The sequence below is a fragment of the Lycorma delicatula genome, chromosome 4 (assembly GCF_047948215.1).
Source record: "Lycorma delicatula isolate Av1 chromosome 4, ASM4794821v1, whole genome shotgun sequence".
In the NCBI taxonomy this organism is placed as follows: Eukaryota; Metazoa; Arthropoda; class Insecta; order Hemiptera; family Fulgoridae; genus Lycorma; species Lycorma delicatula.
The window spans coordinates 181480314-181494650 of record NC_134458.1 but is presented as its reverse complement, the minus strand read 5'-3'; the positions used below and the strand labels follow the sequence as shown (position 1 = coordinate 181494650).

Below are 14337 nucleotides of genomic sequence, written 5' to 3'. Positions count from 1 at the left end.
TGATTCATTTGGTAGTTAGATCTTTGTGCAGCTTTCGTTGAATTGGGGTCCAAAGCCAGCCACATCACTTAATGGATTAAAGAGTATGACTTAGGTTTACTACATTTATGTATCATGGCAGGGTAGGATGTGTTGTTAAATAAATACTAATAAAAAGACATAACTGCGAGTAGAAATCACTTATCAAGGAGAAGTTAGCGTAAAAATTTAATCTTTCCTGACTAGGTTGAAATTATCTATTTCTCGCTCGTAAAGCCAATATGCTTTATATCACCTCGACAAATAGTTGTTGATCATCCTGGTAGAATGGAAACATCTCTCGGTCTTCCATCCTGAGATCCCGGTGAAACGTGGCTTTTTTCATACGTTAAAAAACTTCCATTTCATGTCCTTTTTCCCCAACCTTCGAGTTTATATAATGAATTAATTATTAAAATGAATGAATTAAAATAAAATGGAACAGTTCAAATGGGCTAATTTGATGAGAATTACTTTGTGATTAATATTTAATTTTGATTAATATTTTTTAATGAATTTAAAATTAGAGTTTCATTGGTTCACACATATTTTTTTCTATTTTTTACGTGTTAATCTATTACTTATATTTATAGGATATAAAAAGTTCAAGCGTATTAGGATTCGAATGCTTTCCTGATTAAAGGATGATATATTACTACTTCAACTTCTAGATCTAAGTGTTAAATTGAATAGTTTTAAAATAAATTATTAAATGTTAAAGGAAAATAAAACATTAAATCTTTTTTTATTACTGCTTAAAAAAATATTTATTATTGCTAATTAAAAAAATATAAAACCAATATGAAATTTTGCTTTATGAAGAAATTTAATTAAAAAAAGAAGAAAAATGATATATAGAACGAAATAAATGTATAATAACTTTCTTTTATTTCATTGATTTGCTTTTCTATTACGTAATACAACGATTAATAATAAAACTTAATTAAAAATTATTTTTATAAAACAATTACATAATTTTAAAAACCTTTTTAAACATAAAAATTAATGATTTTTTATTATTGTTTGAATAATAAATTATTGTTGCAGCATTCATACTTTTTTAAAAATTAATTCTTGTAGAGTTATTAAGCTTCTGTGATAAATGCTTTACATTTAAATATAGCTTATTCTTATTTTACATTGCAATTAAACAATTTGAAACGCCAGTCAGTTTTTTAAATAAAAATATAATCATAATTATTTAAACATTATATTATTTATTTATACTCATATTTAATATTTACATATATTATATGTGACATTTAACACTTTTAAATAAATAATTAAAAGATTGGTTACGCTAGTCGCGTATAAAATATGTCAAATAATTTTAGTAGTTTTAATGTAACTCACCATTTAATATTTGTTTGCTTTTTTTTGTATGCAGTTTGTAAGTAAGAAATATATCCAAAAAAAAATTACATAACTTAATTTTTGTAGTCGTATGTAGATTTACCAAAATAAAAATTTTGTTCAATCTGTAAGAAAAAAAAAATAGTAGATAAATCTATATCCATTTTCCATGATTATTAATTTCATTTCTGAGTGATAAATAATTAGTTAAACATGAATTCTCAAAAAAATAACTTTATATATTAAAAACCATGTTTCCTGTATCTCCCTCCCATAAATCCTTATTAATTCTGTACAGAAGTAATATTACGTTTTTGAACATTTACTTCATTTACTACAATTTCAACATATACCACAATAATTATTTGATTTGGGACACATAATTTATTGCAGTGTTAATATTGAGGAAGAGAAGGGTTAACGAAATATATATATATATATATATTTTAATTTTTATACGAAATAAAAATTTATGAAAGGTGTTAATGTAAGACACTATGATTTATTTTTCGGAGGAACATAAATGCTATTCGAAGAGTTCAAAGGAAACCTTTACAGTTCCTATTGGATTTTTGACGAGATAAAAACTAAAATTTGACACTAATTACATCTACCTGGAAGTTACTTACTTCGTGCTTATTCCATATTCATAAGCCTTTTCTGTTTTGTCACCGCAAATCCAATTTATTCCTTGTTAAAAATTACAACTTTCAAACCATTTAATAGTTATTATTTGAAAATTTGTAATGAAAATAATTCTTTAGCAATTTTTTTGTAGGCCATAACTCACGTGGCTAACTCTGGAAAATAATGGTAATGATTCCTGGTATCCAGTTCAAAGCTATAACAAAATTTTAATTATTCTATTTTTGAATCGCTGATTTAGATTGGCGATTTATAAGGATTATTTCTAGAAAACATTTAAATTTATTCTGGGAAAAAGTTTTAATTAAATGTTTATTAAATACACACGATTCTACACGAAATTTAAATTACTTCCTATAAACAATAATAGTAATTTTTTGACCCTCTTGATTAAATAACTCTTTTTACTTTAACATGTACGAAGTATAATTGAGAAAAAATAATATAATCCTTTAAACATTTCTGGATCCCAGATGAACCCCTTGCTTGATTGCTACCTGATTTAACACTTATAATAACTGTCACAACTTGAAAAATAGATAACTTATTAAGATAAATTTAGAATTCCTGAGGTCGGCTCCCATGAGACCCTCATTTTAAAAAAAAAAATATCGCTTGTAGTTTCATTTAATACTAGATATAGTGGGTTTATTCAATCTTGTAGATTAAAGCTTAAAAAAGTTAATAATTTAGCTATGGATTCCACTCAGACCAAAGCGTTTATTTTTTTTTTGCGTATAAAAGTTTATTTATTGGAGTAATCACTTAATTCAATAAAACGGCCTGATTTAGTGCAATGTTATTCAACAACGCTACACATATGTATAGGAGTACATACGCTTGTCTCCAATAGTTTTCCAACTACTGCTGGATCTGGGTGTATGTGTGTGTGTTATTACTACTACCGGTTTGCCAGGCCTGACGTAGATGCAGATCTCGTACAATGTAAGTGTAAGTGAACTGGTAAACATGTAGTCTGGAACAGATTCAAGTCGACCACTCCTGAGGCGTGTGGTTAATTGATACCCAACCACCAGAGAGACCCACCGGGTTGGTCTAGTGGTTAACGCGTCTTCCCAAATCAACTGATTTGGAAGTCGAGAGTTACAGCGTTCAAGTTCTAGTAAAGCTAGTTATTTTTACACGGATTTGAATACTAGATAGTGGATACCGGTGTTCTTTGGTGGTTGGGTTTCAATTAACCACACATCTCAGGAACGGTCGAACTGAGAGTGTACAAGACTACACTTCATTTACACTCATACATATCATCCTCATTCATCCTCTGAAGAATTATCTAAACGGTAGTTACCGGAGGCTAAACAGGAAAGAAAGAAAGAACCACCAGAGAACACCAGTATCCTCAGTCTAGCATTCAAATCCACATAAAAGCAACCGCCTTCACAAGGACTCGAACCTTATTCTCGCCTTTCGAAAATCAGCTGATTTTATGATGACGAGTTTAACAACTAGACTAACCCGGCGGGTTGTATATATCTATTGTTTACTAAATATTACGGTGAAGACAAAAGTTAAGCAAAAGTTGGGATATGTAAAAACAAATATTTTTGTCAAACTTCGGGTTGTTTGGTCAATGGATTTTATGACACGAGGCAAAACTGTTTAGAATTAATGTTGAATATTTGTTTCCTCCGTTCCTAAAATTTGATTGACTTAAAAGTTTGGACACTTAAATTAACATAATAAGACACACTGTACTAAACGGTCGTAAAAAATTGATCACTACGACAAAAATAAAAAAATTAAAAAATGGAGAAAACTACCTTTCCCTTCTTTAAGTTTGTCCAAAATTTAATGTCGTCAAACCCTATATATAGAAATTTAAGAAACAGGATTTTAATTTAATATCAAATGAAAATTTTTTAAAACAAAGATTTATTTGATATGTAATCTTACAAAATTAATTAGATAAGAAAAAATTACATTTGAATTTCTTTGTGATCAGACCCTCTTAAAGGGTTTTAAGAAATATTATAATTTTCTATTCTAACACAAATAATATTGAGCTATTTTTATGGTACCATCTGATGTAGTTTTCTGATTATACCACTGCTTTATATTATTGCAAACATAAAAATATAAGCATATGTATAAGGAATATATATACACATATATATTAAATACATACACATCAAATTGGAAAGTAATATGTTAAATTTAACATGTATAGTAAGGAATATTTTATAATCAAACGTCAAATTATTTGACTGAGTTTTAAATGAGATTTAGAAAAACAGAATTTTATTCATAGAATATTATTAACAATAAAATACACGATTTGATTCAAAGAAATAAAAAATATATTTGAATTTATTTATTTACAATAGAGATATTAAAATAATTATTTTATTAATTTTTGTTATAGAAAATAATAAAATATACATTATAGGTATTTCTTAAACGCCATTATTAAAAAATAGAAAATTGTAGTACAGTAATGTTAAACAGAATCATTGACAATCTAACAAGCTTTAATTTTCTAATAAAATTTAATTTAAAATATACAATAAAGCGTTGAAAATGAATTTATTAACTTTTTAAAATTATTTAATAAACAACAGATATTGTATACGATGGAAAGGAAAGTGGAATAAAATTGTTAAAGTACGTACGATATTGTGTGATACCTGACTACTTAATTTAGGTGGAAGAAGTTTTCAGGCAGAATGCAATAAAACTCGTTTCCAAAATTTTTAGATTAAAGTCAAGGATCAAGCAATATCTTACGCGCTGTACTTTTATTATACACATATTTTTATCTTAAATTAATTTTTTTATTTGTAATTTTTAATTTACATAAATAACTATAAATTTTTTGTTTAAATAAATCTCAGTTTAGGAATCCCATTTTTTCCCCGCATGATGGGCTAGTCCATAATTACCCTTTTAAAAAATACTGTTCAACTTTATAAGCCGAACAAATTTTGCTATAATCACGTAATTAGAAGACATATCCATAGTAGAAATGTTGAAAATACTGCTGTGCTTGCTGATGCTCTGACTGCAACAAAGAATTACAGAAACATAAATTATTATTATTAAAAATATGAATGTCAAAAACTTTTATTCTGTATTGGAAAAACTTTATTTATCAGACACAGAGTTAGGTTACTGGATATTAAAAAAAAAATAAGCAATTCGAAAGGTAAAGTTAAAATTTGTAACTTTGAAATGTGAATCGCAGAATAATTATTGAATTACAAGTAGTTCCTTTTTACTTTCCCATCTAGATAGCGCTATACCTCTAGAAGGGAAAGTATTGTTATCGGTCCAGTTTGGGAATATGAGGTTTTCACGGGACCTTGTCGTTTTGACAACGTAAGGAACCCAAAAAACCAGATTGAAATTTTCCGGATGTTAATGTTCGAATGTACGCGCCCGCGTGTATGTGTGTGTGTGTGTTAGGTGTTGGCCTCTAAACCACTTTATATCTCCAGAACTACTGGAACGATTTTAATCAAACATGGTCAGATTACTTCTATATATGGTGGATCTATGCCATTAAATTTTAAACTTAAAAGGTCAAGGGGACGATGCTGTATAGCAAGGTCACCCTCAGTATCTCTATATTTCGCCTGATTAAGGTTCTATTTTCTTAGACACATTTGTTAACGATTAAAAAATAACTGTATTTGCAAATGATTTTGAAAAATCGCACCGCTACCCCAAAAAATTCAGTTGTAGCAGACTGCTATGTTGTTACGTTACAGGTGAACCGTAGAATTAAATAAATGAATAATATTTAACGTGTAAAAAAGTAACTCGGTCTGGCTGAAGTTCGAACTGGATCGCCCGGTTGACTCGGTATCTGGTGCGTTAAGCGTCGCGGCTACATCAGTCTGCCGAATGCACAAGCGAAATTTCTTTAATGTAACTTGTACATTGCATTAGTTTAGTTTGTGCCGACCGTCGCCGCTAGTATCAGCACACCTGCGCGAATTAAATACGGTGTGCGCGCGCGATTTAGTTAGAATCATTGAATTAAGCGAAAAAATATTATATTTAAATAAAATGATAAATATTTTAAATTAACTTTTGTGTGTAAGCCGTGTATCAGAACCAACGACAGGAACATCGAACTGCAAATGGTAATTTTAATCCTTTGGGTATTTTATAAACGATTGATTTAACGCGGATTTAGCCGCATGACGGGAAAGTCCTATAACTGTTTTGTCAGATTTTTTTGTTAGAATTCTCAGTGCTCGTTATCAGTTTATAATGAAACAGCCTTTTTTACGCTAATTTTGGCATAGCGTTCAAATTATTTTGCGTTTGAACAAATTTTATTTTAAAACCGATTTTATAGGCGCTAATATTAAATACAAAAAATTCTTTTTTTAAATATCATTACAACAAAACACATTAAATAAAACTTGAAGTAGTTTACTTTACTTAATTAGTGATTTTAAATTATTCTTATTTTTGGCGCCACATTTTTCTAAAAGAATGAAAGAAAAACTGCGATAAAAATTGATGCGCTTTACCAGTCACATGAACGGTAACAGTGTACTAGATAACGAGCGCTGATCTCCTGATTCAGAGTTAACATATCACTAACAGTTATAAGACGATGTTGTTTCTAGTGTGCCAATCGGTAATGCTTTAGTACAGATAAATTCTAAAGCAATTTCTCTTGTATTCGTTCTAAAGTTACCCAATCCTGCTGCCATCAGTCTGAGAAAAATATTTAATGGGCGATTTGTTGATTTATTAATTAGTTGTCGTTTTACAAAAATATATCACGTGTAGGGATGTCTTCTATATTTAAGGTGGATGTTGTATGCTATTGATAAATAGTACATTCATCCCAAGAAAGAAAATCGTTGGAAATCAATTCTCTCTTAATTTTTCGTTGGCATATCATGTTTGTTATTCTAGGGGTATTTAATGACATTATTGGAAGTGATTTAGATCCCATTTCAGATAGATTATACGATTTCACTTACGCAACATTAGAAACTTATGTATATATACAGAGCGAGTCAAAAATATGGAAACCCATTCAACAACTTTAAAACTGTTCCAGATAGAAGACAGTACTTTTCAGGATAAGTTATCTGTTACCTTTTGGCGGGAAATAGAATTTCAACCCCTTCTTGGGAGCCGGCCCGGGATTTGTAACACAAATATTTTTAATGATAACACCCTTTATATGATAAATAATTTCAATGGTCTCTTTAAGACAAGAAAAATGGTATAAATAAAAATTTGGTACGATGTATGAACCCAAAATGGTGGCCGGATAAAGTTTGGATTTTAAAAATTACTAAATTTAGTAAGTTCAAATAATTTTATTAAATTAAAAGAGATCAAACTGAATTAAATTAAGATTTAATCTAATTTATTTAAACTTTATTATAAAAGTTAAATTAAGATTTAAAAAAAATATTTTTTAACGCAAAAAATTGTTTAGTGATATTCATCACAAAATATCACTCGGGAATCATTGAATAATACAGTATCATCCTTTTACAACTGACTGGCACACTGTCAAACAACAGAAGATGGACTTTTCCAACATTTATTAATATGAAATGTAATAAATAAGTAAACGTTATGCTTAATAAATGTATATTTTTGAAATAAACCTATTCAATAATATCCATTTAATAAAATTTTTATATATTTATTTATTTGCGATAACAGCTCCTTAAATTATCAGTGTAATTCTTTTCAAAATCAAAACTTTATTTCACCGCCATCCTGGGTACAAACATTGTACCACATTTTTATTTATACCATTTTTCTTGTCTTAAATAGACCTTTGAAATGATATATCGCACAAAATGTGTAACCATTTAAAATATTTGAGTTATAACCCCTGAGCTACTATCCAAGAAGGGGTTCTTGGATAAAGGTTGACTTATTGTATATATATATATATATATATATATATATATATATATTCACGCACACACACACACACACACATTGGCTGTTAAAAAAGAATGGAATGTTAACAAAAAATGAAATTTAGCAAATACTTCTACCTCAAAACGGTTGATAGGAGGCTATCCGATCCCAAGCAACAAGAAGACTCTTAGGGACAGGCAGCTCAAAGATTTTAAGTAGAAAGAGGAGGCTCGTAACATCATTTTAAAGGGAATAAAAAAAAAAAAAAACATTTTCACATGAAAAACTTTGGATTTCGGGAACCTTTACTTTTCACAGTTAGCTTCAGATGTGGCGTAAATTACATCCTAAGCATTTGTATCATATCGAAAAATAGGTCGTTTCAAGTTGGGAGCATTTGCTAAATTTTATGTTAATACTATTTCATTCCTAAGAAGGTTATTTAAGCAATAGTTTAGACTAGAAACAGGTTATGAAAAACACTAAGTGGACGCCATTTTTATTAGGCTTGACGTAACATGATGATTTTTATTTAAAAACGTTTGTTTCTCAGTACCCTTTAAATATATGCCGCAACCTATTTGATTCCATTACATTTAATATTTTTGAGATGCTCCTCCTTGGGTATTCGGGTATGATGATCTCATACTCAAATAACCAAGGAGGCTGCTTAAAAGTTATTTAAGGTTTCCAAACCAAACTTAGTTAAAATGTATATACAAAAAAGTATTTGAAATATAATTATGGTTCCTTTTTAATTTGTTAAAAAACCCCATAATATCTCTAATAGAAACTTTTACCATTAGATTGCTTTATTCCAAAGAAAAATGTATTAAAAATAATTAAAATAATTATGAAAAAGTATATAAATTATGTTACGATGTTAAAATGAATAATTAAAGATGGAACTTTTAAATTATAATTTGAGAGAGTATAATTTTTTGCCAAAAAAAAATTTTTAGGAAGTTAGGAAGAGTTATAATTTATTCGTTAGTAAATGTTAGAAAATTGGTAAATCCATGTAAGTTTATAATTGAATAATATTAAAAGGTTATGTGGTCTGCATAGTACGGTAAAGTTATTTCACTCGGTTAAGTTGGCAGTAGAAAACTAAGTTTCCTAATAAGAATTTAAAGAAACTTTATTCTACCTGATATTCTTACCACACAGCTTGCAAACCAGAATGTATTAAATTTAATGAAATGAGTTCAATGGAATAGAAGATATTATTTATTTCTTAACTTTTGTCATCCATTTTATTTATTCATTGTTAATTTTAAAGTAGAAATCTTTGTTGTTATTATTATTATTCTCATTAATCTTTTTTTATGGTTAATTAAGAACTTTTATCTCTCTTAAGAATGATTTTGTAATAATTTAAATTGTACACTCCTTATTTATATTAAAATAACTCTATTTCGATTACAAAACAATTAAAAACTGTTTATAAATTGTATTTAAAATTTAAAACGAGGTTGTTATGTCATCATCAGCTGATAATCATCATCAACAAATACCTAGGAATTAGTATAAAAATAACTAAACAAGTAATATAAATAAAAGCAAAAAAAAACAAAAAAAAACAGAAGTTAATAATATGACAACAAAACTAATTAATAACCAAATAAACAATTTTTACGAACTCTAAAAACAAACTACCTTTGTTTGAAAAATAAAGAAAAAAACTAATGAGACTGTATCCTTGGAAACGCTAACGTTAGAACTGAACAGGTTGAAAAAGCGGGATTTAGAATAAATAGGGCAAACTAAATGAAACAATAAAATTTTAATAAGGAAGCTTTTAGGCTTAAAATTGGTGTAGTACAGAGTAGCAACTTAAAACCGAACCGAATATTGTAATCGTACAATAGTGCATATATTTTCTTACCGGACTGTCAATACAGATGTATACCGTACAATTTTCAAAGAATTCTATTCTCAATTAGCAGATTACGAAAAAACGTACTGCTCCTTCCAAAATCAATAATACATTTTATTAGAAAATAACTTTGTTTTTTAATTTCTGTAATTAAAATTCAAATTAATTGTCTATAATAGAGACAAATTTGATGGTTGTAAAATTAATTTTATCAGTAACAATGGTCTTTTTTGGAAGAAAATTGAATTTATTCTATTATTGGTCAAAAGTTTATGCCGTATTTGTTAAGATCAATTTTTATCTTATCTAATCTTTAATAATGGCTTGTATTCGATTATGATCGGCAATCTGAATTTGACGTTTCAGCAGGAGATTTAATGAAGACACCACTTTAAAAGTAATCGATAATTTTTTTTTTGTGTATTTCTTCTGGTGATATCGAGGATTATAATTATTCTATATTTGTCCATCTAAAAGATGGAAAGCTGTGGGTTGTGTTCATTACCAACAGATCCTTAAAGATTAATATAAAATTGTATTCATTGAACACTCTTCTCTCAACGTTATAAGCTTACTTATTTCCTACATCCATATACTTATCAATTCATCCAAACAACAGTCCATTTCATTTATGGAGCTGTAACAAGTGAACCATTCGTATAACTAGGGTTAATAAAATCATTCCTGCTTTGGGCAACAGTTCGTCAATCCTGCGGTGCATCCAAGCATCAACAGCGAAGAAAAATAAATATAACTTACAAAAAATGTATTTAATATCATATTTATAATTATGTAATAATACTCTTATTTGTATATTCCTTCATTTTCTAATCTCGAGGTGATTCAATAACTTAACCGAGCTTTCTTTTTATCGGTTTCAATTTAAGTGGAATAGAATTTAAATTGAATAGTGTAAAGGAGAAAGCTTCTTCTTTCCCCTCAATCCGCTTGTTTATCTATTCTTTCTTTGATCGGCCATTTGGGTATCGAATTATAATTTTAATTATAATATTGGTATCATAATAAAAACTTCTTAAAAGAACATAAAAATGTATACGAATCTCATTTTCTTAAAGTTATTGGTATTTTTTTAAAATCAAAAGCAATATATATCAACTTGCGTCTCTAGATTATATTCCCACTCTTTTTATTATTTGTTAAATTTTGAGAAAATTATTTGTACATGATTTTCAGTTTTTTTTCTTGTTAAGGTTTTTCTGAAAATTAGTTTTAATCTACGTTAAATTTAATTCAAAATACTTATATCGGTACAGTTTTATAGCTTTCCTTATTATTTTTTTTAAATATTGAAATCAATATATCTTCTTCAATTTTTGTCCCTTTCCTTCGGGATATTTCCTGTGAACAAGAATGAGGTGTTTATTCCCTCATTTACACATATCATTTATAAGTGGAGATACTTTTACAAGTGACTTACAATTTTTTTTTTAATATTGTTTTCCACATTAATTGTTGTACCTAACTTTCAATAATTTATATTCCAACAAGTAAAATTTTATTTTACAAAAGAAAACAGTAAATGAGTTATCTTTGTGCATTATATATATATTCCTTCTGCTATTAATAAACTATAAATTTATTCAACCTTTAAAATATATCGGTCGTGCTTCCTGTTATGACGTCTTAGAGCTGCTTGTAAAATTCTTCTCTACTCTTTAATTTTGATTGCGCTCGTATAAAACCCTTTAATAATTTTCCGATGTTTATTCAGTACAATATTGAAAATATGATAATAATATTATTTTATCAGTTGCTTTACCCTTAGTCGTTGATTTACCCGATGTTCATATTTTAGTTTCCGTTTATTACCATTGGATATTGTCTTAATAATAATCAAAGAAGTCAGTACTCAGAATAAACATTTATAAAACTTCATACTATTATTGTTTAATATTGTTTTAAGAAACTGAAATAAGGCAATGAAAATTTCTCTTTATAGCACTTTTCAGTCTATAAATCTCCCAATTTTTGTTGTAAATGTTTCTTTCTTCATATATGTCTTTACTTTGTTTCTTATAAATTAGCCAAATTAAAGCTGAGAGAAGTTGGTATTTTTATGAGTAATCGTGTTTTTTTGTTATTTTTTTCTACTGATGATGTGAAGAAGTTCTCACAAAAAACCAGGATTTGCTGATAAATAATTAAATCATATGATTTTAACTATAAAAAAATAAAACTTTTCAGTACATGTAAATTTTATTTTTCTGTTAAAAAAAAATTAAATTTATATAAAAATTATTTTATATATGTATATATACATACATATATCTTCTTTATAGTAATGAATAAAAGGTACGTTAGTCCTATATTATGCGAATGTTATAAATAACAAAACTGGAAGTGGTCGTTTGAAATACTTGCCAAGTTATTGTCAATGGACGAATAATTTATTGCAGTCATATATATTATAAAAGTCTATATATTTTATTTAAGAAGAATTATTTATTTCGGTACAGTTTAATAAATATTTTTTTAAAGGAGAATTTCCATTTATTACAAGAAGAAAACATTTGGATAACGATAAAAATATACATATATCATATAAGTAAATCCTTTTACCCTTTAATATTTATAGTCTTGTATCATAAAATAAATATGATGTATTTATAAAAAAATATATCTAACTGTTACAAGAATTTTTTCACTTAATTGGCCGTACCTTTTAATCTTCGTTAATTATATAATATATTTTTAATTGCGAATAAACTTTAACGAACTAGAAACGTGAACGATTCGGTTTTTATCTCTGAACGGTTCTATTTAAAATATGTGAGGTACTTTTCTCAGTGTCATTAATAAAACGTATGAATACTGAAAGGAAAAAGCTCAAGGTCGAAAATAAATATTGAAATCTAGAATATATTTTACATCATTCCTTAACACAGCAGAAGGAGTATAGCTGACAGGTCTGTATCTTAGTTCAATACTTATACACAGCATATACAATAAAAAATAAACGACGGTTTCTATTAAGGAAATTTTAAACATTTTAAATCATTATTTATTACTAGTTATACTCATGTCATTCCATAATACCTGAAATGATTTTTTATTGTTCTTTGATTTTTGGTTTCCGTTAAGGCTAGTTACATAAAGATATCGGTTTAATTTACTGATTTTTATCCTGCTTCATTGTAGATAAAATTATCCAAAACGTTATTAATTTTATGCGAATATGTAAAATCACATTTAACAAGATTACGTCCAGCTCATCCAGAGATATTTCATAGGCGTGGATTGTTGATAACTAAGCTACTCCTGATTTCGTCATCCCTAATTAATTTTTACATAATTTACTTCTGTAAAAATAATTGCTGTAATCATTTTCATCATCTTTATTGAACCAACTTGTTTCTATGTTATCTATAATGGTATTGATATTTGTAATGAAACTGAAATGTTTTTATGATCGTGATGGTAGGATTTTTTTAAAACTGTACCGGTTTGATTTTAAACCCTGATAAATAAATAGTATAATTTTATTATTATTAAGATTACGCAAAACTTATAAAAAATAAATGGAATGCATTATGTAGGCGATTAATTAACTTTGTGGCGACATGTCCCACACTTATTTATCATAATAAAATAATCATCTGGGCAACATCGTGTGTTACTATGGACAGCGTTTACTAAGTTAAAGCTTTTTATTGGTTTTCAGCTAGGCGCAGCAGTTATTATCTATTACTTTAAATGTAAAAACTATTGTAATTTTAGGACTACTAATATAGAGAAAGGTTGTTTGTTCTGTACCTTACAGCTATCAAAATCTACAATTGTATGCACAAGAAATGTGAAAGAACAGCATGAAAGAGCGACTGTTTACATCTCCGAAAAATAAAAATTTGTAACCTTCATAAATTTTTTAAAAAAATAATAAAAATTATTCTCAATTTATATTAATGCAAATCCAAACGAAATGTTATTCGATAAATGTATTTTTGCTATAATTTATATTATAATAGCCTTTAATTTGTATTTGATCAAAACATTTTTCTTTTCTTTTTTTTTAGGTAATTCTGAGATTAAATTTTAATCATTATTTCTGGTAATATATCGTTGGATAATGAGTCCAGACAATCCGATTACAAGGGAAGACGTTTGATGTTATTTATTGTTCCTCATGTAAGGAGAGTTAAGAGTATTATTTATGGGAAAGTATAGAATTTATTTTCACTCAAATTTTATAAGTATTAACATTTTACATTTTTATTATTTTTTTACAGTTTCTTTTAGATAAGTTAATGAATAATACAGTTTTTCACATCTTATTACATTAAATTGTATTAGCTTAAAATAATTAGAATTCAATTACTTGATATTTTTTTTTACGCTTGTTAAAAAAAAGGATGTATTTTATTCAAACAAATGTTCAATGAAAACTATTAAAAACCTTTTTTCCGGCTATTATCCGAAATAAAAGGGTATTATTTAAATAGATAAATTAATTAATTTTGTTATTAAGTGTTGAAATTGACCATTTTACAGGAGTTTTTGTATTTTTTAACTTTTAAATTACTCCAGTAAAGAAAAATACTACAACTTTA

At 27.2% G+C, this 14337-nt stretch overlaps 1 protein-coding gene and 2 long non-coding RNA genes across 9 annotated transcripts in view; 2 read left to right on the top strand and 1 right to left on the bottom strand.

The window, feature by feature from the left end:
- Window positions 1-14337, top strand: part of LOC142324127 (uncharacterized) — a 415902-nt gene that overhangs the window by 148937 nt on the left and 252628 nt on the right. The window lies entirely within an intron of this gene.
- Window positions 1-14337, top strand: part of LOC142324126 (uncharacterized) — a 73158-nt gene that overhangs the window by 43422 nt on the left and 15399 nt on the right. Inside the window, exon 2 of the long non-coding RNA XR_012756221.1 lies at window positions 13804-13915. This is a non-coding gene — a long non-coding RNA (uncharacterized LOC142324126). The remainder of the gene's footprint in view (window positions 1-13803; window positions 13916-14337) is intronic.
- Window positions 3916-14337, bottom strand: part of LOC142324123 (cell adhesion molecule 1-like) — a 508688-nt gene continuing 498266 nt past the window's right edge. For all 7 annotated transcript variants that reach the window (XM_075364797.1, XM_075364793.1, XM_075364792.1 and 4 more), the window contains one exon: window positions 3916-5038. In XM_075364797.1, coding sequence (XP_075220912.1) covers window positions 4971-5038 — 68 coding nt within the window. In that variant the 3' untranslated portion in view covers window positions 3916-4970. The remainder of the gene's footprint in view (window positions 5039-14337) is intronic.